The following is a 26,560-nucleotide window of genomic DNA, read 5'->3' as shown; positions in this document are numbered from 1 at the left end:
ACTACACACCACTCACCACAAGGACAGTTCATCATGAGTTCAGTCGTGTTTCACCAGTTCGCAAGCCTGGAATACTTTTCTTTTTTTTCTGGAGATGCTGTGCCAGCGATCAGTCTACCTTGATAGTTCTTCAACTACTAGTATTCGCCTCGTTCGTTGTGCAGTTTACAGGAGTGTACATGTATTTGCCTAAATAGCTCCAATCCGAGGCCCGCACCGTAGGATATGCTCTTCGCAATTCGTTATGCGTTACCACCACTGATCTCGGGCCCTCTAGAGGGGAGATCAGTGGTTACCACCGTTCCGGCTTCTTCATCAGCTGACAAGCAAGCTGCAAGGTCTTCAGCTCATCTTTCTCATTTGATGTATTTTTGAAATATTTCGCATTGCATTGTTCGTTTGTTTGTGTAATTGTTGGGAAAAAAAAAGTCATTTGAAATATAATTGCTTTGAATTTAAATTGAACTTCCAGAATGAAAAACAAATAAGCAAGCAAGCAAACAAACAAACCAAAAGACACATCACATCTCAATGACACATTTCGCATCGTACATGTACGTAGGCTACCTACAGTACAATGTACTCATTTCTTTAGTAAACAGGATACACACGTTGCCTGGGCCAAGAGGAGAACAACAGAAACCATATGCAGGGCTGCCAACTCTCACTCATTGAGAGTGAGACTCACTCATTTTGGTCCTTTCTCACTCTAAAACTTTATTTAATTTGTATGCATTTCTATTGATCTCACTCATTTTGACTCCGAAATTATAGCATTGGCCTATGGGAGTCTCACTCTCAAGAAGTTTCCAATGTTGGCAGCCCTGCATATGCTATATGTATACAGCCAATATAACATACAAAAATAAGACATGTTCATCCACTGAGTTTCTTGTGAACATCATACACAAACAACCTTCCGAAAGAATTAAACTTGGACTGCGCATGAGTTGTCAATATGACATTGGAAGATAGGCCTGCACCTGTAGGCATATCAAGTGGGCCTAGAAGATGGAAACATGTTTTCTTTCATTTTTATAATAATATTTTGCCGAATGCCAGGTCTTTTATTTCCAGTTTTTCTCATACATCATCAGATCTGAGCTATTCGGAAAATGAGAGTATGTTATCAGAAATTATGATTAATGTAAATCGCTGATGAAAGTGACATTAATAGGCCTATACATGATACACACTTCAGCATTACATAGGCCTATGATACATTGTTTATAAATCGTTGCAGTGTAGCAACAATGACCTGCCAGTTTATTCACTGCACCGATGGTTCCGACGAGAATAAGGCGGACTTAGGGCCTATACAGGGCCGGCGGAGCGTTTTCAAAAGTGTGTGTGTGTATGTGTGTGTGTGTGGGGGGGGGGGTCCCACTTCCGGGTTTCATGAGCTAACGAGCAAAAAAAAAAAAAAGATCCTCAGCTCATCTCTCCCCCCCTTCCACTTCCGGGTTTCTTCAGCTGACAATCAAAAAAAAAAAAAAAAAAAAAAAAAAAAAGAGGTCCTCAGCTCATCTCTCCCCTTCAACTTCCTCAGCCTACAAGCATAAAAAAGGTCTTCAACTTATATTTCTCCTCCACTTCCGGGTTTCTTCTTTTAGTGCACTTAATACTTCCGGGTTAAAAAAAAAAAAAAGTGGGAGGGGGGGGGGGGCAAAAATGATGACACCTTATGCATTCCTTTGTAGGGTGCACAAAAAGTGGGGGGGAGCCCCCCTGCACCCCCCCCCCCCCAACCGTTCGGCCGGCCATGTTATATAGACTCTGACGCAAATATAATCGCATTTATTCAATTCATTTCAATTCAAGTGAAATTCTATTTCCAATTTATCATGTTTGTTGTCATACAAATTCAATGAAAACAAAACGTACAATATATATTACAACAAAATAATGCATATGTATCATGGAATAGACAGCTCAAAATAATCGCGTTAATGGAAAAGAGGGACCCACGTAAAAGATAAGCTTCTAGGAATGTGGGCCACTCAATAATCTTAAACGTACAAGTGTTAAAGGTATTTATAGCATAACTGCATGTTTAGACAAGAATGACAGTCTACACATCAACTATCTGGTATACCCGTCCCTCTCCCATACACACACACTCACACATAATATAGATACGCACTTAAGATGTCCATCCCCAATGGATGTTTATATTTTCGCCCCCTTCTCCTACTGACCACAATCTAGCTTACATTTGCTCCACTCTTTCTTTATTAGCACTTAGACGTTATCCCAATATGAATTGATATTGAAAATGAAATTGAATATAAACCTCAATTAGTCATGTTGTAGGTCTCGCGGAAATTCCGATTTTGTTTAGCATGGATTATTTTTCCAGTGTGTATTCTCTCATGCTGCATGGGATCGTTTTTAGTTTGATTGTTTCGAACTTGGCTAATTTATTACTCAAATTCTTACTGCTGCGCAGTTTCAATATTTTTTTTTAATGAAATACATTGAAAGTATAAAAGAACCATCCCAAATTGATAGCAAGGGGTCACTTCGATTAATGACCGAACTGACCAGGGGTAGCATCCTTGCAGCGATTTCCGCTGTTACGTAATCTAACAGCACCATCGAGGTAACTGGGAATAGGTTTTAATTACTTGTTTACATAACTTCCTGAAATTGTATATCTTTTCATTTGCATGATTAAATGAATGACAGGTTGAGTTACAAATTTGGACACAATACGAAAAGCATGCAAAGGCGTGTATGTTAATGGGACGAACATTCCTATATAACAGCACAGCGACAAAGAAACACTTGAAGTGTTTGTTCGCAAAAACCAATGTCCATTTTTGGAGATTTTGAAGTACGGTCTCTGTCATTAAGTACAAAATTATACCTTTTAAATGATATATTTGTCACTACATATAAAGGTACATTTTTGAAGTTATGGTCAAAAGAAGCAAAATATTTTCTCATTATTCTCTTTATTTTTCTTGACCTTTAATCGCAAATATCTCCATTTGGCAAATATGAACTTATCGGTTTTTGCGAACAAAGTCTTCACTTGTTTGAGATGATAATCAAAAGGCGTTATTGATTATTTTCAAATATGTGTGTATGTGTCTATGTGTGTGTGTGAGTTGTGTTTATTTATTTCGCAGTCAATTCACCTATTAACAATGACTATGTGACTCAGTTGAGACTTGTTCCATCAAATTATACCTGTAAAATATACCAGGGCCTATCTGTTGATAAATTATAAAAATAGATATAGATACTGCATCTTCATTCCGTACGTCACTTATACTGTTCATCATTTCTGTACTTTTAGGGGTCTTTTCTTTTCTTTTCAGTACAGTGTATCACTACATTATCGGGATTTCGCCCGTACAAGTCCAAGACAGATTATCTGCCCTGCCTATACAAAACAATACGCTATTTATGTTGTTTGCTAAAACAGACTGTCCAGACTTTTGTTGCGATGCATATATACGAACTGTCCCTGAAGAACAAAAAAGTTAACTGAGTATTGTTTTAATTTGGGCGGAGTCTGTTTTGTAATGATAAGGCTGATACTATGACGATTATTTTTGTTTCTCTTGTTGTTCTTGTTCTTCTTCATTTTTTTTTTTTGGGGGGGGGGAGGAGAGGAGGGTGGGCTTGGGAGAGGGCCTTGCCTAGAATTTATAGGCTTGACAGTGTAGTGATATTCATTTTGATCCTGTAACTCACGGTTGTTTTAAAGGGACTGTACAGTACTGGTTGAGGTAGGGATTCATGTTTTGAACATTCCTAAGAGATATAATGAAAAGCCTCTTATGAAATATGAAAGAGCATGTAATTCTAAGAAGGATTCAACGTTTATTTGATGAAAATTGGTTTTCAAATGGCTGAGATATCCAAAAAAGTGCTAATAATAAAAGGCGACATGCCACAACTTTATTAAGATCTCTTTGTTTCACCTTGTTTTTGGATATCTCGGCCATTTCAAAACCGATTTTCATCGAATAAACTTTTGATACCCCTTAGAACTGCAGTCCCCCTTACATCTCATAGAGTGGTTTCTGAATATCTCGCAAAATGTTAAAAGCTAAATCTACACCTCGACCAGAACTGTACACACCCTTTAAAGATAGCGGAATTTCCCGTCTTTTGGACAATTTGGCAACCGCTTCTGTTCGGACGAATGGAATTTTATGATAACAAAATCCACTGATAATCATGGAAAAGCTGCGACTAATTGAGCGCTCGTTTGAGATATGGTGTATGCGCACCATTTATGATAATGCATTTTTTTTTTCAATGCCGTGTCAGCGACCAACTTTACCTTGGGGAACGTAAAAATTGCATTGTAAGGAAAACTGGAAGTAGCTATAGGCCATCATCAAAATACTTGTTAACAAAAACATGAAAGTTATGCATGGTATAGGCCTACCATACGCCAAAATTCACAAGAATCTTATCTATATCTCAAAAGCATTACTTTATTATAACAACACCTCATGATCCCTATACATTCGCTGTAACTTCTCGTAACATAATAATGCATGCACAATATATAGGCCTATAGACAAAGAGATAGGAACGCACGTAGGCAAAGGAGAGAGGGAGAGAGAGAGGGAGAGAAAAGGATAACCACGTTGGACTCTGCAAATGACTGAGGAAAACAGCTGGGCTTGACCCTCTTCTTCATCACGTAACATAATATGGGTCAACGACAAAGCCAACTCACCTGGGTAGCATAATGTTGGAGCGATGCTCAACCGAGAATATGAATATGCTTTAGGATTAGGGTTAGAGTTTAGGCCTCCTCAGTTTAGGATGAGGGTTATAGAGTTAGGGTATCTGCATGAGTAAACTCTAACCCTAATACTAAAGCAATAATTATTCATATCCTCGGCTGAGCATCGCTCCAACATCTGCTGCCACTCACCTACCCAGTAGAGATCTGTATTTATTTCGTCAATCTGATCTCTTTGAATATTTTCCTAATCAGATCGGTATTATATCTGGGGCCCCAAAACATTGAGTCACATAATTTCAAGGACCTATAGTTAAGTCATTATTTTTATCACGATGAGAGCATCGATTTAATTTAATTGATAGATGCTATACTGGTGAAGCATGAAATAGAATCAGGCATCTCACATTGCATGTCATTCAGGGCGGCAGGCAATAAATGCACTCTCGTTCTGTAAAATAGGATATTAAGATGTGCTACTGTAAGATATGCCACAAATTACTTGCAGACATTAACCCCCCACCCCACCCCCCCCCCCCCTCCTTGCGTTTCTACATAGTTGAAGTTATAATGGATATAAAGCTGAATCTTCTTTGTTGTTTTAAATGAGTTAGTAAACAAGATCCGGGACGTCGAAACCCAGGTAATTATCATGTCTTGGAATTCGACACAAAAGCGGTAGCAGCCCTCTTTCACGTTTCTCTAGTCAGTACTAAGTAATCCTTCTTATGAATAGTTTGGGCGAAGTTTGCCATACAAATTAGGACTACAGAGGGGTTCCCAACTTTTAATAGGTTAATCCCTTGATTGTTTCCTCTGAAAGAGTGCACTTGTTTAGCGTTGTAGCAAGGTTCCCTGCTCGATGAAACAGCAGAACAAGCTTCCCATGACTGGTGGGTCCAATCGCATTTTCATAGCAACCAATCGAGTAGCGAACGAGCTGACTCTGGCAACGCTTGGTACACGTAGTCGTAGACGAAGGTGGAATTAGAGGTCAGACATCCAAAATCGTCTGGGCGGTGAGCGAGGACGGAAAAAAAAAGCTCAGTGGTGCCACGTCACACAGGCACCAGTTGGAAACCAGCCCTCAACTCCACGACACAGATTTGTGTGTAGTCTTCTCTTGGTAGCGGAGGAGGAGGAGGACAAGTACCAGCCCCTGCACTGCCTGCGATTCCGAGAGTCGGGAAAACAGTGCACTCGTATTAACTCACTGTCTTTTAACTGCTCATCTTCACTCTACCTCAACTCCTTAGCTACGATGAAGCTCTTCGTGATTCTTTGTCTTGCTTCGGCGGTCTTCGCCAATAAGGTAAGGAGGATGGAGTGTTCAGTTTGTTGTTTTCAGTCGTATGAGGCCGCATGGCGGCAATCCCTCTTCATGTTTACAGTTCGTTGTCAATCTTGAGGTAGACAGATATACAGCGTATCGTGCTTGAGCTATAGGAAGTTCACTACAAACGACAAACTTTTCAAGAACTTGTACAGCGTAGTTTGTATGCCTTCGACATTTTTAAGCATTGTACCATTCTGCACTGTTAGTAGCAATCAGTTTGTCTGGGTTTTAGGGTCTTAGCCATCTCATCGCGATCAAATCCTTTGACTTGACTAAAAAAAAAAAAAAAAAAAAAAAAAAAATGGAAGAAGTGTAGATTACCAAACTCGTGTGTGCATTCTTTCCATAGTGTACTGTATGTGGCTTACAACCTTGTATGTGATATGATGGGATCTGGGCATCTGCATTACAGTAGTCAATACATGTTATGGTAGTACAAATTGTTATTTGCTGATTGAGCATACAGTGTAAGCTATTCCATGTTGAAGATATTCCAAGCATCTTGCAGGGCATGGGATATACATATACAGCTGTGGTATATCTGATGTACATAAGATGGATAAGTAATATTTGTTTTTGTTTTTGTTTTTGTTTTTATGTTGTGTTGGTGATATACAATGTACATGTACACAGCACAAGGATGCAGAGTATACACATGCATTCACACAGCACAGGGGACTGTTGCAAAGAAAAACACGCAAACAATTTCCTGTAAGTCTGAAAATCAAACATACGTATCTCATGACAGGTATCAGCCAATCAGAAATGAGTATCTAAGAGACTGTTAATATGTTTGATTTTTCTGACTAATGTTTGATGTCAACTTTTTATGCAACAGGTCCCTGGATTATATGTGGTGATGGGGAAAAATATTGTACACTTGGGACTTTCACCTAATATTGTGATTCAAAAGCCAAGTACAATATGTACACGTAGAAGCCAAGACATCATCTCAAAATAAATACTTTGTACAATTAATAGTTTGAGTGGAGGGTACATGTACAGTGCATACATTTTATTGTCGACAATTCAGAGCACAATGTTGGTTACAGGTTAAGAAATTAAGATTCTTTTTCTTTCCATTGGTACCTAATTGTCTTGACAAATGTCATGCATGACTGAGCACATTAACTTTAAAGACAACAATGACAAGTTGCACTTTTTCTGAGTTTGAGCGTAATCATCTGCTGAACAATGAATGTCTCACTGAAGTGGATGAGATCAGCCGTCAATGAAATTGGTCAAATAAACAGGCCAGCCTGCACAAAAACAGGTTTGTGTCCACAAGTTTAACCTTCAACATGGCCACCTGTAAGATAACCTGGTCATTCCCACAAAGGCCAACCCGCACAATCCGTTTTCTATTTTCATATTCAACATATACAACTTATTACAAGTGTATCGTTGTCATGTAGGTATGGCTGTAGCTCATAGTGGCAGACCATGTCTGCAATATAAATATATCCTCTGCAGATAACTGCCAACTCAGTGACATTTTGGTACAAGAAAAGATAGGCCTACACCTGTACACTTTCAAATACAGCACAGGTCAAAGAATTTGAATTATAAATTTAAACTGCATTTCAAGATGTAATTTTCCAAATTATATATGGCCAAAAAGAAAATAGAATTTGTCTGATTAGGGAATAAACATTACCATAGGGTCAATATCTCAGTGAGTGATTACAGCCATTGTTACGATAATCAACATTGTGTAATACATTCAAGGGCATTATCAAAGATTAAGCCTTTGTGTGTTGATAAAGGCTCCAGTCATGTAGTTGTGATGACGTGTTTGCCTCACAACTCTCCAACTGTCCCCCCCCCCCCCACGAATTAAAGGGATGGTATAGTTTGATAAGTTGAGATGGGGCTTCAGGTTTCCAACTTTTTGTGAGATAAAAGGAACCTTTCATGAAATGTGAAAATGCTTACAGTTCTAAGAGGAATTCAGAGTTTATTCTTAGAAAATTAGTTTTGAAATGGCTGAGATATCCAAAGCAAAAAATGATCCTGATAAAAGATGGGACCCACCTTTTATTAGGATTGCTTTGTTTTACTTTGTTTTTGGATATCTCATTCATATTCATTTAAAAATTGATCTTGATCAAATAGCTATGAACTCTTCTTGTGATTGTATGCTCTTCAATATTTCATAAGTGGTTTCTAATTATCTAGCAAAAAGTTTAAAGCTGTAGAAATCCCTATCTCAACCAAAACCATACCATCCCTCTAAAGGAGATCATGTTTTTAGTCATTGCTGTGTATAACTGGAACCTATTTTTCCACTATGAATGATCATTGCAGGATTACTACAGTTGAACCTTGTTATGAAGAGGTCAAATGCAGTATATCACAAAACCCTCTTGTAACAAGATGAATTTGTAAACTCCATTAACTCATTTTATTTCTTTCTAGTTATGTACCCTTAGGTTCTGCTCTTAGGTTTGGCTGTGCTCAAGAACTCAGTGATTTGATAAGAAAGATTCTTCCTGATTTCATGTCAAAGAAAAATGGAAGGTAGTGAAGATTTGTAAGGTGATGGTAGCATCAACTTTGCGGTTGTTAGTATGACAGTGTATCAATGATTTGTGAAAACATGATGGGAAACTTTAAATTTTCATAAATTCCTGATTTTATTTTACAGTATATATTAAGTCCAGTGGTGATAAAACTGTAACCTCTTCTATCTAATTTAACTCTCACTCATTAAAGCCACCTTGAATACATGTACATGGCTTAGTAATTGCACATGAAAATGCTAGTTCAAGTTCAACTCTGAATTATTTAGTGCAGTTGTGGGCATAAAAACTCCTGAAGATATGATTTGTTTAGTTTAGCTGTCCTTTTAAGACTTTGTTTTAATCTGTAAATGTTCATGAAACAAAATATACATGTGAAGGTTAATAGGTAATTTGTGAAAGATCATTGTCACACTTTTTAGTTCTGAATTTATTTCACCATTTCTGTCTTTGACTGATTTTATCTTGGGGTTTCCTTTAGAGTTAGCTTCACTTTATGTTCTTCTCCTTTTCACTAATTTGCGTTCCTGGTAATTGGCTGCTATGCTATGGTAATCCATTCAAGTATCAATCTATGAAATGTGAAAATTACCGTAAATGTGTAGAATCGTTCACTAATGTGTTGTATTGACTTGTTTTTTTTTTTTTTAGTGTGTTTACTGTGATGCTATGCAGAAATACATTACAGGGACAGAGGTTGGGAACGTAACCAGCTGGGGATGCAATTGTAATGTGTTTACCATCATTTTGTCTAATAGAATCTATTGCTAGTAGAGTGCAGGGTGGGGGGGGGGGGGATCATCATTGTAGACGAGCAGCCAGAGGTGATGATATACATTTATTTTATTCCCACAATTCAAGCTATGTGATGTAAATTTCTGCTACATTGACAAAAAAAAAAATCTTTTGGCCTCAAACTTCATGACACTCGCTCAGCTAATAGGAAAGATAGATAGGTAGAGAGAGAAAAAAAAAAAGATCAGTGAGTGTTATCTTACAAGTAATACTATACATTGTACATGTATTGTACATGTACAACTGTATCTTGAAATGATGCATGAGAAATATATCACAATGAATTTTTTTCCCACTAAATTGCATTGTATACAATGTACAATGTAATACAGTTTACTAGTGCCGGTATGTAATGAAAGTACATTGTAGCTGCTGTGTATGCACACTGTAATGGGCTGCCAGTCCATGATTCTTTATTTCGTCATTTGATTTAGATTTATGTTTAGGGCCTGAGTATATGGTATTGATAATAAAGTTCCCTGTGGATTCTAGTATTTGCACTTTTCATGAAAGAAGAAAAATAAAGTATCACATTTGCAGTGGTCAGAGGCCCTTGTTGTACACTGTGGGTAATGTCAGGACTATTACATACAATGTTGTATATTTAGGGTTATTGAGGGAGTGATTGCTTAATATCTTTAACTCGTAAACTCTAGTAAAGAAAAATAAACATACTATTAGTTGTACACCTGTATATAGACCCTATATGCACAATGGTTATGCATAAGCCTAATCCACCATTGGACAAAGTTTTAGACTTCATAATTACATACAAAGTGTATACATATGTGTAATGATGGTCACATTGCCAATCTATTGCCAATCTAGTTTATTGAATGTGAAAATCCCCTCAGTTCAAGTTGACACCAGTTTGAAATTTATGAAGTAATTCCATCAAATTGTGTAGCAGGAGTAATTGTAGAGTGAATTGAAATAAAATGATGAAAGTGTAGAAAGCCATTCTTAGGTTTTCCACAATACAATGTAGAGCTGTACATTTACACGACCAAGTTTTGTTTAATACAGTATTACAATCATGTGATCAGAGGAAGGTAGCATTTTTAAATTTTGATAATGGTTACAGTGTACACTGTCTTTTATGCTTACTTACATAGTTACTTACTTAGTTACTTACTTACAATGTACTTACTTACTTTCTTACTGTACACTGTACTTGTAGATATATACATCTGAGGGCTGCAGCAGACTTACAGCTGTAAATGCAAAGAAGAACACTCAATGATTTGGGCCGCACCCAGGAATGACTGCTACTGTACCATTTTGTGCATCTTGTAAGATGCCTATGGGGCATTGTGGGACAATTTGGAAATAATGCTGGAAATGACAAATTACAAGGTACACACTGAATAAACAGACTTGGAAACATCAAATATCCCTTCTGCAGTACAACTTGTATGCTGGTCCCACTTACAGTAGCCTGAAAAAAGGCCTACTGCCTGTCTGCTGTCAACAGAATGCCCTACATGACCCTCACAGCCTAGATGCATGCATCATCTCAATGGTATTTGCTCCCCTTTCACACCAACTGTACCTGCTGGTTTCCTGGTTGTAAATCAGCAGGAAAAGTTCCACAAATTGTCCCAGATAAAAACTAGCCTTGGTAAGTGCATCTTTAATTGGATTGAGGGGCAAAATTTCTGATGACAATAATTTTGTAAGTATAGTACAAAATATGAATCTATGATAATTAAAATTGTATGTAGCTCTGTGAAAGCTCCATCTACAACAGGAAGAGCAAGGGGACAGGATATGCTGTATCAACTGGATGTAGTATTAAGATTCATCCATGTTGTTCAAAGACCATTTCAGACACGCTGTCTTCAGATGAACTGTGATGACACTCCAAACAAAATGAGTAGAGAGGAAGAGGCAGAGGGTAACTTTTGCTCATTTTTTTGTGTGTTTGTGTGTGTGTGTGTGTGTGTGTGTGTGTTCACTATTTCATCTTATAAAGAGGGATTTCATACTAAAAAAGTTTTAATGGTGATACATATGTGTATATCGTAGGTTTAAGGTATTAAATAATATCTGAAAGGGGTGTGTTAATAGCACAGGTGGAAGTGGACACCCATCATCCCTGCTTGGCTAAAACCCCTTGACATGTTGAAGAAAACACACTAGCATCTGTCGCTTGCTTTTCTGCCTGCTTGCCTGCTTTTGTGCCACATGGCTCACATTTCAGCAAAGAATGTTCTTGCAGAAATGGTACCAAACCAGGAGTGTCATGTGCACTATTAGAAATATTGTTTGCTTAGGAATATTTACAGAAATACCTTCTTACACAGGTATTGAAATAGGAAATTCTCTCAGCTTTATCGACAGACCGATATAGCCTAGACCCCAACATCATTTTTTTTTTTTTGAATTCTCCAAATCTGTATCAATCTCAGAAATCTGTAAGAGAAAAAAAAGCATTCATGGGATTGACCAAATTCTACCCAATTAATGATTTGAAAATGTAAAGGCTTCGTTAATAAAATCAGTAGAACACATCAGTGAATGTTTGAGGAATTGAAGCAAGCATTCCGTTGTCAAGTTATGAATGTTTTAAAGTTTTGGTGCTGCCATCACTGGATGATGAGAAAACTTCAACATTTTGTTCTCAAAGGTCAAATAGAAAGTGTTATAACGAAAATATAAGCCTAAAGAGAATTCCACAAAGATTTATTTTTGTAATGAAAAGTGCACATTCCCTCGACTTGTTACTGATATACAAATTGTATGTCAAGGGTGTCCATTGTATTCCCCCCTGCTGTCTGAAAGAGGTAGGGACCTACATGTAGGCTCTAAGTCAAGTGCTCTTCTATAGTGGTATGCTATTAAAAAAAAAATGAAATACATAATATTCTATATTCTTTCTATATTTTCTTTATATTGTTTCCAATATGTAATGTCACAAAATGTTGTTATAAAAAAGGTCTTTTTGCATCTAGCAATGGTGGCAACAAAAATTTAAAGATTTACTACTTTTCAACAGATTGTCTGATTTTTCTTCAACTTACACTGATGTAAAATAATATTGCTCTGGTCACTCAGTCCATAATATATATATGTGCATATTTGGTGATACATTTCCCTTTAAGTCTGAAATGTATAGCAGCAGTCCCCTTTTGATGGACTGCAGTCATGGTAATGACTTCCAACTTTTAATCCTTCATGTCCACAGACAGTGTACAGTTGTACAATGCCAAGCAGCTATATGTCCACACCAGGTAGCCATTACATAGCTTGGTGTCCTTCAGTGTTCCTGCTGCCATGCTGATATTGTATTGCCAGTGACAGAAAGACAGCAGGACTGAACTTTTGGTTACAAGTGCAAGGGCCAGCGAGTTCCTGTACTCTGTTACGAGTTGCTGACCTAGTCAATCTTGGTCAATTTCACTCCCAGCCTACTTAAAATGCAAAATTTTGCACCCTCTAGCTCAGAGCCAGAGCCAGAGCTCTCATAAGAATTGCAGTTAAATGCACAATTAACAGAGAATGAATTCTACTGATGGATTAGATTAAAACTTTAAAACCTGTATGCATTTCTGTGAACATTTTTTCATGCTTATTTTGTTTTATACAACGTCCCCTACCCTGGACATGGTCACTCCCACATAGGCCAATCCATTATCCATATTCTCTCTTCTTATTCAAGATATGGTTTGTCGCTGTGAGCTACAAAGTGCGTATGTGTTGGATATGAACAGAGAAAAAATGGACTGTGTGGATTAGCCTTTGTGAGAGTGACCAAGTTATCAGACAGGTGGCCATGTTAAAGGTTATGGACCATAAAATGTTAGCAGAAACTCAAAACACAAACCTGCGTTCACACAGGCTGGCCTATGTATTTATTTGTCCACTTTCATTGACAGATCTCATTTACTCAGAGACACATTCATTGTTCCTTCATAATGACACTCAAACTAGGCAAAAGTGCAATTACATATTTGTCATTGTTGTCTTTAAAGTTCATGTGTTCAGTCATGCATGGCATTTATTTTTCCAACATACTTAGGTACAAGTGTACCAATGGAAAGAGGAAGAATTCTTTCTCCCTCACAGCAAACATTGTGCTCTCAGTAGCTGACAGATATGAAATACATTTTGTAGTAGCCCTCCAAAATAAGATTTTTTTTTTTTTTTTTTTTGGGGGGGGGGGTGGTAGGGGATACACACTGTTATTTTACTGACATATTGAATATTATACTGTATAAGCGCATGTTGTATATACATGTATCTGTAGCATAAATTGCTCTGTACATTTTTCGCTAATGATACTGAATCACAAAAGACATTAAAAATAAACAAATGGATGGATATCTCCGAATTAAAGCCTATATACTGCACATATTTTTCATTTTTGAGTATTTGCTGGCAGAGGATCCATTTTTTGTCGAAATACTTCAAAGTTTGTATTAATTCCACATTTGCTTGTTTCTTATATCCATAGAAGTACTTTAATCAGGTGTATCACTACAACAGTTTCACAGTGATTTCCTGAACTAAGTGTATTTATTGCCCATGTTGATGTGTTCATGCGCATGTATCCACTGTTGATAGATGCAGGAGTGGATGTTGATATAATTTGCGTATTTGACACATTTTGGCTGCCCTTTGAGGTGTAATCGGACACTATTCAGTGGTGTAGACGAACCACTTTCCTTTTGAACAGGAAATGGTTTCAGACAAGTAGTCAACAAAGCCGTGTCAATGTTGTCTACCCTGTCTACCAGACAAGCAAGTATTTTCATCTTTTCTCTGACCTCAGCAGAGAGCTCTTATGACACCGAAGAATAAAGCAGAAAAGAAGAAAGTGTAGAATGAAAAGCTGGTCTGGCATTTCTACTAAAATTTTTAGTCTTATACAGTTATCACAACATTTATTAGTTCATCTTATGTGTTTTCAAAACAAGTTTAACTGTATACCTGTCATATTTCATGTATACTTTTATGCATATGAAATGTTGCTGTTCATGCCATATATTTCTTTTATTGGGATTTGTAGAACAGTCTTCGAAGTGGTGACATTTTTTATTGAGAACCTCAATGATTGGATGAAGGAGGAGAATTAAGAGTTTAGAGATTAAGAGTTTAGCGTTTCTCCGCCTTGAAGAGGATGATGTAATGCAAATATTGGATGGCTCCAGGAAATCCTCCAGATAATGAGGATGATGGTGATCATGATGATGATGATGATGATGAAATGAGATAATGAGTAATGATGTTACTTTGTAGGTTTGGATTTACATGGCCATTATAAAAGCGAGCACTTTGAATTCATATGAGCAAGTAACAGGCTGTGCCATTGGACTGATGGTTTAAGTCTAGTCCAGAGAATGAGGCAATGAGGATAAAGTGCCTTACCAAGGGGAACAGTGCTGCTGCTGCTGCAAGAGGATTTGAACCAGGGAGCTTAATGATCGATGGTCCATGGTCTTCTCCTCTGAGCTACAATGGCTTTTCAGTTGTAATGATACTGACCAGTGTTATACAAAAGGAGATAAGTCTGAGCAATGATAATTTTACATAATGTACATTTACACTGTGATATTTGCATGAATTACCACACAATAAGTTTGGACATTGACTGTCATTGTCATGATACAGTCAAACCTGTCTATTGGATATACAGTGTGTAATGTAACAGTCACCAATTGCCATTATAGACAGGAGGCCATTCTAGACAGGCGACCACTCTAGACAGGCGACCACTCTAGACAGGGTCTTTATGAAATGGCTTTTCTCTTGCATGGTTGGAGAGGATCTTTTTAGTGGCCATATATGGCAAGAGTGGTTGCTTAGGCAGGTTTGACTGTGTGTCATCAGTCTTTTTAGTGATATAATCATCATTACTGTAAGTCCTGGTGAGATTAATTTCCTAATATTTTTTAATCTCTAATGTATAACAGCTTGAGAAGCAGCTGGAGAAGGACATTGCCAAGGCCAAGCATGCCCTGGATCAGCTGACCTTCTCCAAGGAGGAGCACATCTATGATGTGGAGGGGTACGTGGACGAGGCAAATGGAGGCTATGAGAACACAGTCACTGGTAGGTATTACATCTATCATCCCACAGAGTGTGTTGCATGTGTAAGTGTGTGTGTTGTGGGTGTGAGTGTGTAGCAAGTTGGGGTTGTGGTGTCACAAAAGTGGCTACCGTACATTTTACTCATGTTCAAGGTGATGGATGTTACAGTTGTGTACATGTAGTCTTCACTGAGCCATATAAAACATACAGTGATGTATATCTTCAAGGGAGATATTGAAGTTGTCAATCTACAATGTCCAGTACACTTGTACATTGTAACATCACTTTTCATAAAACCAGTATATATCAACTGATGAGCATGTCTTTAAAAATGACTTGTTGATTAAAATTCAAACTCAGCCACGTAGTACAGTGGTGATGGTCACTGAACAATCAGTCTGACTCTGCCTAATCTGTTCAAGAAATTTAGAAAAGTTGCATAGGTTAGAATGATATCTGCACAAAGATATATTCTCTCTGTTTATTGCATTGAATCACAAATTGGCATCCTCTTACTCATGCAGTGGTCAATGAGAGCAAGGTCTTTTGAATCCTGACAGAAATTCACCCAGGAAGGCAGTCATGGCAGACCCAGGGTGACTTACAATGTACCTCACCTGTTTAAAAACGTGCAGCAGATTTGGAATGTAGACAAAAATAATGTCTCATTGAAGGGAGCGATATTTTGCTTTTTCAAGTGCTGACCGAATGTTATTCTCTCTATCCTTTGGGGGAAATGTATTGTGAGTTTGTCATGAAGGTGTCACATACAGCAAAGTATTGTGAAGGAAAATACTGAGGAGAACAGCACAGTTGTGGTTTATATGCATTGTTTTCATTTTACCAAAGTTGACAATTTTGGTGACAGCATTTTAAATGTTTTTTCCAAAATTATTGAAATGTAATGTTGCTTACAAACGGTTAGTGTGAATTATTAACTGTTACTGTGAAAAAAGTTACACAATGTTGGCAAGCACAAGTATTGCCTACTGCTTTTTACATAAAGTGCTGCTGCTGATCAAATTAGTTAATGTAGGGCAGGTGAGTATACAAGAACAATCATAAGTACAGTAACAGTGCTTGTTTTATGCTTCATATTTATGCCAAAGTTGTCCTAAACATGAATTTTTAAAGTTCTTATCCAATTGGAGAGATGGATTACAAGTTCTAAACAAATACTAACTGTAAATCTACCACATTTGTCTCCCCCCCCCCCCAAAAAAAAGAAAGATTCGTCTATGAGTCCTTGCATGAGTCCTAGCATTGGAAGCAAATACAGATGTAAGGAAAACTTAATTGTTCATCATTACTGTACAATCCTCTTGTACTGACAGATGCCCAGATTATGTGTCTCCATTATACATACAAATGTAGGGCCTACTTTATGTGTTCCAAAAAATTGTCACCAGGAAAATCTTCTCAAAATCATGAAATAAATAATAATAATATAATATATCAATCTATAAAGCGCAAAAGCTATAGACATATATTCTTCTGCGCTGCGAAAGCTTCTGATGTGCTTGATGATAATGAACAGTTTAATGAAAAGATGTGTTTTGAGTTGTGATTTAAAGACTGCTACAGTTGGGGATTTCCGGACTTCTAATGGTAGATCATTCCAGAGTTTGGGAGCTGCACAGGTAAATGCTCTGTCTCCCAATGTCACTTTTGTTTTATTGTACATGTTGGAATTTGCAAAAGAAGAGTGACCTTAAGACTGTAAGTCTGCACAAATTATGAGTATGTCTATGAGATTTAAATACTAATAATTCGGTTATGTAACTGGGGGCTTGAACGATGAGTGACTTATATACAATCAACAAAATCTGAAAATCATATTGTATTGGTGCCCCTATAATGAGGTTCAGGTATATTGCCTAAAATACATCACTTTGTCCGGCAATGAGCTTTTTTAGAAGATTAATTCATATAGGCCTACACCATATTTTTTCAATATATGTACATAGTTTCATTGCTTTATAGAACATCTATTTAGAACATATGAAATTATTCTGTCAGCTGTATTACACAGTGTACAATTTTAACTGAGCTACCTGGTGCAAATATGTGTTTTCCAGCATCATTCAACAAGGGGCTGTAATTCGAAAGCTGCGACCAGATGTACAAACTGTATAGTTTATGCTTCATTATTCTATTCTAATAGAGGTTAATATCATCTGTTTCCTTTTGCTTCCTTTTGCCAGACCCGTGCATGGACTTTGCCTGCCGGATTGGCTGGGAGTGCGTGGTAGATCCCATTAACAGGGAGCCCTTCTGTGACTGTGCCCGGAGCTGCCCCATCCAAGAGGAGTCGCGGGATGAGACAACCCACCGCTCCAGAGTCTGCTCCACCTCCAACACCACCTACACCAACCTCTGTGACTTCCACCGCCGGAAGTGCCTCTCTGCCGACATGAATGAGGAGCAGGTCGACTACTATGGAGGTTGTGCAGGTTGGTAACTTCTCACTGTCAAACCTGCTTTAAGGGGCCACCTGTCTGGAGCAGCCACCTGCCAAATACTTCTCACCCTGTGAGAAAAGACCCTGTGCATAGTGGGCACTTATCTAACACAGCCATAGGCCACTAATTTTGTTTCCCATGGTAGATTTTAAGCTGTGTATGGTGGCTACAGACCCACACAGAGCTGCAGGAGGGCCTATAGATTAATTCAGCCTGTCTTTCTGTTTTGCAGCCATGCTGGTCGGACATTCAGGGATAGCAGTGAAATAGTAAAGAGCTTGTGTGATGTATGCATGCTCATACAGACTAACTTGATCAAGTGTGGCATTGTTCAATACATGAAACACATTCATATATAAATATACACATATATGAGTATATAAGTACTTATATCCAATGATAATACATATTATGTTTATGATACACACAAAATGTCAGAAAACCTGTCTATAATGGCCATACTTTTTATCTCCTTTGGGTGGGCACTATAGACAGGTTTGCCTGTATTTAGCATTGCTGTAATGGTGGACAGGGGAGGGGAGATGAACAACAGCAATACCCTCATTACACTACACACAGTCACCAACATGATGTACACATAGCTCTGCTTTGTAACTAATAATGTGCTCCTTATTTGCGCCCTCCCCCCCCCCCCTTAAACTGTTAGTGATGGCGGAATGCACCCGTAAGGATCTGAGGGAGTACCCGACCCGCATCACAGAGTGGTTCCTGGAGTCCCTAGAGTACTTGATGGGACAGGAGGAGGAGTTTGGGGGACTCTCTCAGAAGGAGAGGGAGATCTTGCGGGAGCCCCGGGGACCCGAGAGTCAGGCCATCTTCTGGAAGTTCAGACGTCTGGACAAGAATCCAGCTGACCTGTGAGTAAACTTGACCCGTGACCTGTCTTAAACCTATATTGTTTGCCCAATATCAATCACTTGATAGTATCACATTCAATGTGAAAGCATCCCAAACAAAAGATGACAGTGCAAATAGAGATATCATTTTATATGAAAGCATTATTGGCAAGCATGTGTGAGCTCTCTTGCATACACCTTACATTCTGCATTTTCAGTCTTGTGCATCTCTAGGCCCATCTTGCCCCCCCCCCCCCCCAAAAAAAAAAAAAAAAGAAATCACATATAATGGCAAGGAAGAATCTGTAAAAAGAGCAAAACTTTAAATTCCATCACAGCTTTTTCGACTGCATGAGTATATCACTGTAGATCTATTTCTCTCACATTTTCTGACCCCAGCCTAAGGGTTACAGAGGCATTTTATTTTCATGTCATTTGCCCATCCACCCATCCATCAATCCAAGATCCAGTGCACTCTTGTTATAAAGAACACAGTTATAATGAAATTCTGGTTACAACAAAGTAAAAATTCAGGTGTTATCCATTCTTTGTTCTTTATTGTTTATTTGTTTGGTTATAACAAAATTTAGTATAACGAAAGAAGATTGCCATTCCCAAGGACTTCATTATGATGGGAGTCCTCTGTATTGTAATTGGAGAGAAAGGTTTATTGGTATTCAAAATTATTGCATGTTGGTATTGAGGAATAGGTTACCTGCAAACACTCAGAATCTATGTATTGATCTTGTTTCTCCAGTTTCATATATGTTCAGAATACATATCATATGTCATATATTGCCAAATACATAATCACCAAGATATATGATTTTTTTTTAAAGGGAAATAAAGTTTATGAAAAGATCATCAGTTATGATCCATGAGCACAGATTGAAAGATTCTTATGTTTTTACTGAACAGTTTCAATCCATGTTTCATGATTTTTTGAGAGCTCTACAAATGTGCTTTGTCCAGTATTATGTTTGGCAAAAGAATGACATGTGATTAAAAAAGAGGTAGGAATTTACAGCCTGTTTTCAGCTACTACAAGGTTTATGATCTGTAAGTGCTGTTTGAATGTAACTGGAGCATGGATATTGCTGTTATCATACACAAACAATTTCAAGATCATTTAAATATTATGTATTAAAGGGATGGTGTAGTATTGGTTAAGGTAAGGATTTAGCCTTTAACTTTTTGCAAGATACTTCTTAAACAATTTTATGAAATGTTAAAGAGCATACAATTCTATGAGGAATTCAAATCAGTTTTGAAATGGTTGAGATATCCAAAAACAAAGTAAAACAAAGCGATCCTAATAAAAGGTGTGTCCCATCTTTTGTTAGGATTGCTTTGCTTTGCATATTTCAGTCATATCAAAACCTATTTTCATCAAGTAAACTTCAAATTCTTCTTAGAATTATATGCTCCACCATATCTCATAGGGGGTTTCTCATTATCTCAACAACAACAAAAAAATCATCATGAAAAATCATTGGAAATCTGTAGCCCCATCTCAACTGAAACTGTACCATCCCGTTAACCTGAATGTACATTGAAATCCAGGTACCTAGACTTTATGGAACTGGAGGCACTGCGAGCCCCCATCGTCCTCCTGGAGCCATGCACCAAGCCATTCCTGGAGATGTGTGATGCCAACAAGGACCAGCTCATCAGTGCCATTGAGTTTGGCAGGTGCCTCAATCTGGCAGAGGGTAAGCAGCTTGATTTGATTTAACTTGACATGACACAACACGCCACAACATGTTCTGTCAAAGCTTTACATGACATAACATGACATGAAAAATATTACATCATGTCAACGAGGACCAAAATTTGTCCAGCTCATCAGTGCCATCATACAAACAAGGACCCTCTCATCAGCGCCCTTGAGTTTGGCAAGTGCCTCAATCTGGCAGAGGGTAAGCAGCTTGATATGATTTAACATGACACGACACGACATGACACGACACGACACGACACAACATGTTCTGTCGTAGCATGACATAACATGACATGAAAGATATGACATCATACCAACAAGGACCAGCTCATCAGTGCCCTTGAATTTGGCAAGTGCCTCAATCTGGCAGAGGGTAAGCAGCTTGATGTGATTTAACTTGACATGACACGACACGACACAACATGTTCTGTCAAAGCTTTACATAACATAACATGACATGAAAGATATGACATCATACAAACAAGGACCCTCTCTTCAGTGCCCTTGAGTTTGGCAAGTGCCTCAATCTAGCAGAGGGTAAGCTAGCTTGATTTGATTTAACATGACACGACACAACATGACACGACACGACACGACACGACACGACACAACACGTTCTGTCATAACATGACATAACATGACATGAAAGATATGACATCATACCAACAAGGACCCTCTCATCAGTGCCCTTGAGTTTGGCAAGTGTCTCAATCTGGTGGAGGGTAAGCAGCTTGATTTGATTTAACATGACACGACACAAGACACAACATGTTCTGTCATAACTTGACATGACATGACATGATCTGACCTGACCTGACCTGACATAAAAGATATGACACCATGTCATGACATGGCATGATTTGCCATGGCACAACCTGACCTGATGTGACCTGATGTGACCTGACCTGACATGACATGATATGACATGACCTGATATGACATGACATGGAGTAACCTGACCTGGGGGTGTTTCATAAAGCTGTTCGTAAAGTTACGAACAACTTACGAGCGACTGTTGAGCAGTTCTTGTGGTGAATTATGGAAATTCTGATAAGTATAGCACATCACAACTGATCACCTGTCGCTCGTAAGTTGTTCATAACTTTATGAACAGCTTTATGAAACAGGGCCCTGGCATGACTCTTTTTTGTTTGTTTGCAACTTATTGTTTTTCACAAAGAGCCAGTCATTAACCTTTCATAATGTGCTATAGATTTTTAGTTTTGATAAGTGTATGGATTTCAAACCAAAATAATGTCTTTGCATATATGCAGTATGACATTTTGCATTTAAAATGCTTACAAGTGTGTGCAGAAGAATATCTTCTCAGTAATCTTATCTGATGCAAGGTGCCAATTGTATTTATATATGAAATTGCAAGTTGACTTGGCACAATTTTGCATATACAATTTGAGCAAGAGAGATTATCAACAGATGTCAGACTGTGCTTATTAACTCTTTATGTGTCATGGTTGAGACCCCGTCTGTGCAACATTATTCTTAGACAACAACATACTCCTGCTTTGAGAAGACATTCTGTTTTTCTAATCTATGTAACTTCTATACAGATTTCTGTTAAGCTGGACATGTAGTGAGCAGAGTTGTAGAGAAAATGAGAAGCTCTGCTTTGATAAAAATTGTATGACAAATCGATGATTGTTTTTCTGTGAGATGACCAGTGGCTACATTACTATACAGGCACGATTTTTGCGCACAAAACAGTAACAGAAACTTAGAATTTACACGCAAATCTATTAAGGAACACCGCTTGATAATCAATCGCCACATGAAATGCAAGCTATTATGCGAGATGAGCGGAAGTGCAAGAAAAGCTTTCATTGCACTGCAGCATTTGGCAATTTATCGATCAGTTTGGGCGGATTTTGTGGGTTTGAGCAAAATATGCGAAGTTGGCACATCGTCGACTGAGTCAGACGTGCGAACGTGGCACATAAAGAGTTAATAAGTCACTTGGCATACTGCACATACCTTTGCTATATAATGTGAGGGAACAATCTACAGCTTGCCCTGTCAGTTTCCGCTCTGTGATATAAAGATCTGGCTTTATATATGTGTGCATATTTCATGCTTTCTTTGATTTCAAACTTATTTTGTAACTGATATTTTCTTTTTTTATATAACATTATTCTTTGTACAATTCAGTTTTATGACTGCAAAATATGAGTATTGTAATGAAATACCATCAATCCATCTATCTATCTATCTATCTATCTATCTATCTATCTATCTATCTATCTATCTATCTATCCCTATCAATCTATCTATCTATCTATATATCTATCTAGCTAGCTATCTGTCTATCCCTATCTATCTATCTATATATCTGTCTATCTATCAATCTATCTATCTATCTTTCTATCTATCTATCAATCTATCTATCTATCTATCTATTTATCTATCTATCTATCTCTCAACAGTTTTGGGCCCTGGAATTTATTTCGTTGTATCCAAAATTTCGCTATAACCATGTTCATTATAGCAGGAGAGCACTGTATCAATCTGTCTATTAATCTATATTAAAATATGACCTTTTTTCCTATTTCTCTACAGAGGACATCCAGTACTAAAGGAAAGCTGGAATCAGTATCCACCTTCATACTTGCCAACAGTCACCTTCAACAAAGCTATGCAAATCTTTCTATTGATGTGAGCATGCAGATAAAACAGTAACACAAACTTCTGGCATGGATGGAAAGTCTTCTGCTTATTAGCATGCCAGTACACTGACTAAAATCTCCATGGAAATTTCACTTTGGAATTTTGTCTATTTCAGCTGCTTTGCCGGCAGTCATAAAATCTGTTTTCATCAATGTAGGCAGTCTTCTTCAACCAAACTAGTCACTTTAATGGACTTAATCAGCAGAATCTCTTGCTTGTATGTCACTGGGTAGTTAAAGACAAAACAAATGCCCAGTGAGGGCGCTGTACCCAAGTTGTGTGGTAAGTGAAGCATTTCTGGTTCACAGCAGCATTCATTGCTAACATGCATGTAGGCCTACAAGCTAATGGTTCAAACACTCTTCAAGTGGTTAGTGATATCTGGCCATTTCTTGCCTATTTGGGGTGTATAGAAAAAACTGCACTAACATAAGGAGAGCTCACACCATTTATTTCTGACTGACTCAACCTATCTTTATCATTCTGTAAGACATTAATTAATCAGTGGACTGCTGTGTGTTTGGGCATATACTCTTATAGCAAGGACAATTCAAATTGGTGCTACTTAAAAGCTGTGCAGTATTGTTTTTAATGAAATATAGTGCTATTTTTGTACAAGTTTTATGCATTGTGGTGTTGCAGTGAAGTCATTTTTGGGCACATGATGTAATACAGAACAGGGTTATCATGCCTAAAATCATCCAGAAATAATTTGCTGTAATTGAACACAACGTGTCAACGTGATCATCAATTACCATATTCTTTCCCCGCTATAATGTGACCTTGGCTGAACAGAACATACATTTTATAATAGCTGTTGTGAATCATTGCAGCATATTCAAATTTAATGGTTTCTTTGGTAACTACTAGATGTTGTCATTTTTACATACATGTATTTGATATTTTAGCATCAATGTAGCTTCCTAACTTTGATATGTAAGATATGTAACTTTTTGACCCTTTCAAGAATGTGATTTGTAGCTGACTTGTTGATTTTATCTTCTTTCATTATCCCATGAGTTGCATTGTCTAGTTGTGTGCCAACCCCCAGTCCCAGCTCTATCAATTATTGTCAGTGGTAGCCTATAGTAGATTAAGAATTTTGAGAGTTAGTACATGCGGTTTGTGTGGTTCCCTTTCTCATGTAAAATTGCTTAAATCCACCATTGCGACTGAAACAATATCTTCCCTGTAAACTTGATTTTGTTACACCAATAAATTCAGTTGACAATCCGCATTTTGCATATCAGAGTTCACTGTCTTTCTAATGAATATAAGTGAAACTTAGAGTTAAGACCCCCCCCCCCCAAAAAAAAAAAAAACAAGCAAACAAACAAATAAACAAAACAAAAGGTATACAGGAAGTTATGGTTGTATGTTTGGTATTTCATTAACTTTGATTTTTTCTCCCAAGTTTTCAGAGCCATCTTCAACTGAGGAGAGTAAGAATGAAGAGAGAAAGGGAGAGAGAGAGACAGAGACAGAGACAGACAGACATATGGAGACAGACAGAAAGAGAGAGAGGGGGAGATAGATGGGGTTGGGGAGACATTGTTGATAATGGTAATGTACAAATATGTGCAGATTTATCGTCAAGATGGCTATCCATAAATGCTCTTTTTGGAATTCCTAAAAGTGCTGAATGTTAGCTAGGGTAATTTCTTCTCTTGTGGCACATACCTTTGCATTCGTGTCTGTTGCATTTTGATGCAAAATTGAGAGTGCAATTGTAGTATAACAATTTTTGTCTTCCTGCCAAATTTCTCCCCTAGTTTATACATTATTCTTTCTTATTCCATTGCTTTTTTTTTAATAGACTGATCCCTACCACCTCACTTATTATTTTTTTAGTGTTTGATTTTCTTTTTCTTTTCTTTTCTTTTTTTTTGGGGGGGGGTTGATTGTGTTAGTTACTTTACTCTTTGGTTGCAAAGAAATTTTGATGCAACAACAGAAACTGATTTTGTTATAATGGAAGTTGCCTGTATTGCAAAGCTGCCATCTCTCTCTATCTCTCTCTGATTTTTTTATGATGCTCTAAAAGTGCATTACCATATATGGAATTCTTCCAGACTCAGTTAGATGATGTCCATACTCTAGCTAGATGTGTGCAAAGATGTGCAGATGGAACTTTGTGTGTTTGCATGGAATCATTCCAAATGTTATTCAAACTTGACTCATTGTCCTACAGAGCATTCTTTATTAATTTACCAGACCTAAGGTCTCTTGCACTTGAGAGATCTATGACCAGAATGGGGTTGCCACTGCCAAAGTGGCATTTACCATTAATATATCTCTCGTGAAGGGTACTAGTAACATTATCTCCTCATGAAAGGTACTATTAACATTATCTCCCCATGAAAAGCTTGATCTAGGACTGTGGACTACTGACTGGTACTCTGGTATACAGCTATTAGAAATGGCCAATATTAATCTCCGTGTTGAAATCATGGAAGCTGTGCCCTTTAGGTAACAAATCCCATGTCCAGCAAGTCTGAGGAGGTCGTAGGTGCATCTTATTTCACGAGACAGATATCCATAGACACACACACACACACACACATTTGCACACACTTCACTACTAAGTAATTGGTACATTCCATTACTCACATGCCATGATTCAAAATTGACCCAGTATATACTGTAATCCTGTGAAAGTTTCCTGCTAATATGTATATATGCAGTTGACCTGGCAGAAGTCAAAAAATCACCTTAAGTTGACTGTCTTTTCAAGTCCTCTTCTCTTTTTATTCTTTATCTTCTAATCCCCTCACAAATTTTCTCTATGTCGAAGCTATTTCTTCTCTCCAAATAGATTCGACTTAGGCAAGGTTGACTGCACATATACATTTGCACACACTTCACTACTAAGTAATTGGTACATTCCATATATATATATATATATATATGTATATATATATATATATATGTATATACATATATGTATATATATATGTATATATATATATGTTTATATATATGTGATATACATACATACATATATATATGTTTAGCGTACCGTAACACTTGAATTTCTCTTGGCAATTTTATTTTCCCCTCGAGACAAGATTTTCCCTCAGTGCTGTAGGCATCAGAAGAATGTAATCTCTTGGTGAAAATATGACATGAAATATAACTTGCAGAATGTCAATTATTAAAATATAGTAAAACTGAACTCTGGGGGAATTTATGTCTGATGACAAGGTGGTACGAAGGGATTCTTTTCTTCTTCTTTGGTTTTCTTTTTTTTTTGGGGGGGGGGGGGGGTATTTATATGACAGTTCTTCAGCGACTATGCTGAAGTAGACTTCAGAGGGCGTAGTATCTGTGCCCGCCAGACAGTACCATTGATCCATTAAAAAAAAACTTTAGCGCATTTTGGGTGTGCTTGAGAAACGGGTTACAGAGGGAAGGTAAGCACTTCTCATTTTTCTTCCTCAAG

At 37.6% G+C, this 26,560-nt stretch overlaps 1 protein-coding gene across 1 annotated transcript; it reads left to right on the top strand.

Moving 5' to 3' along the window:
• The first annotated feature begins 5,850 nt into the window (after positions 1–5,850).
• On the top strand, positions 5,851–24,355 carry LOC140229133 (SPARC-like). Its single transcript, XM_072309398.1, has 6 exons — positions 5,851–6,026; positions 15,283–15,421; positions 17,605–17,853; positions 18,530–18,740; positions 20,283–20,431; positions 23,011–24,355. The coding sequence occupies exons 1-6, from the start codon at positions 5,976–5,978 to the stop codon at positions 23,025–23,027; spliced, it is 816 nt and encodes a 271-aa protein (XP_072165499.1). The 5' UTR covers positions 5,851–5,975; the 3' UTR covers positions 23,028–24,355.
• The last annotated feature ends 2,205 nt before the right edge of the window (positions 24,356–26,560 follow it).

Source organism: Diadema setosum, chromosome 5, assembly GCF_964275005.1.
Source record: "Diadema setosum chromosome 5, eeDiaSeto1, whole genome shotgun sequence".
NCBI lineage: Eukaryota > Metazoa > Echinodermata > Echinoidea > Diadematoida > Diadematidae > Diadema > Diadema setosum.
This window is presented reverse-complemented; position numbering and strand designations above follow the sequence as displayed.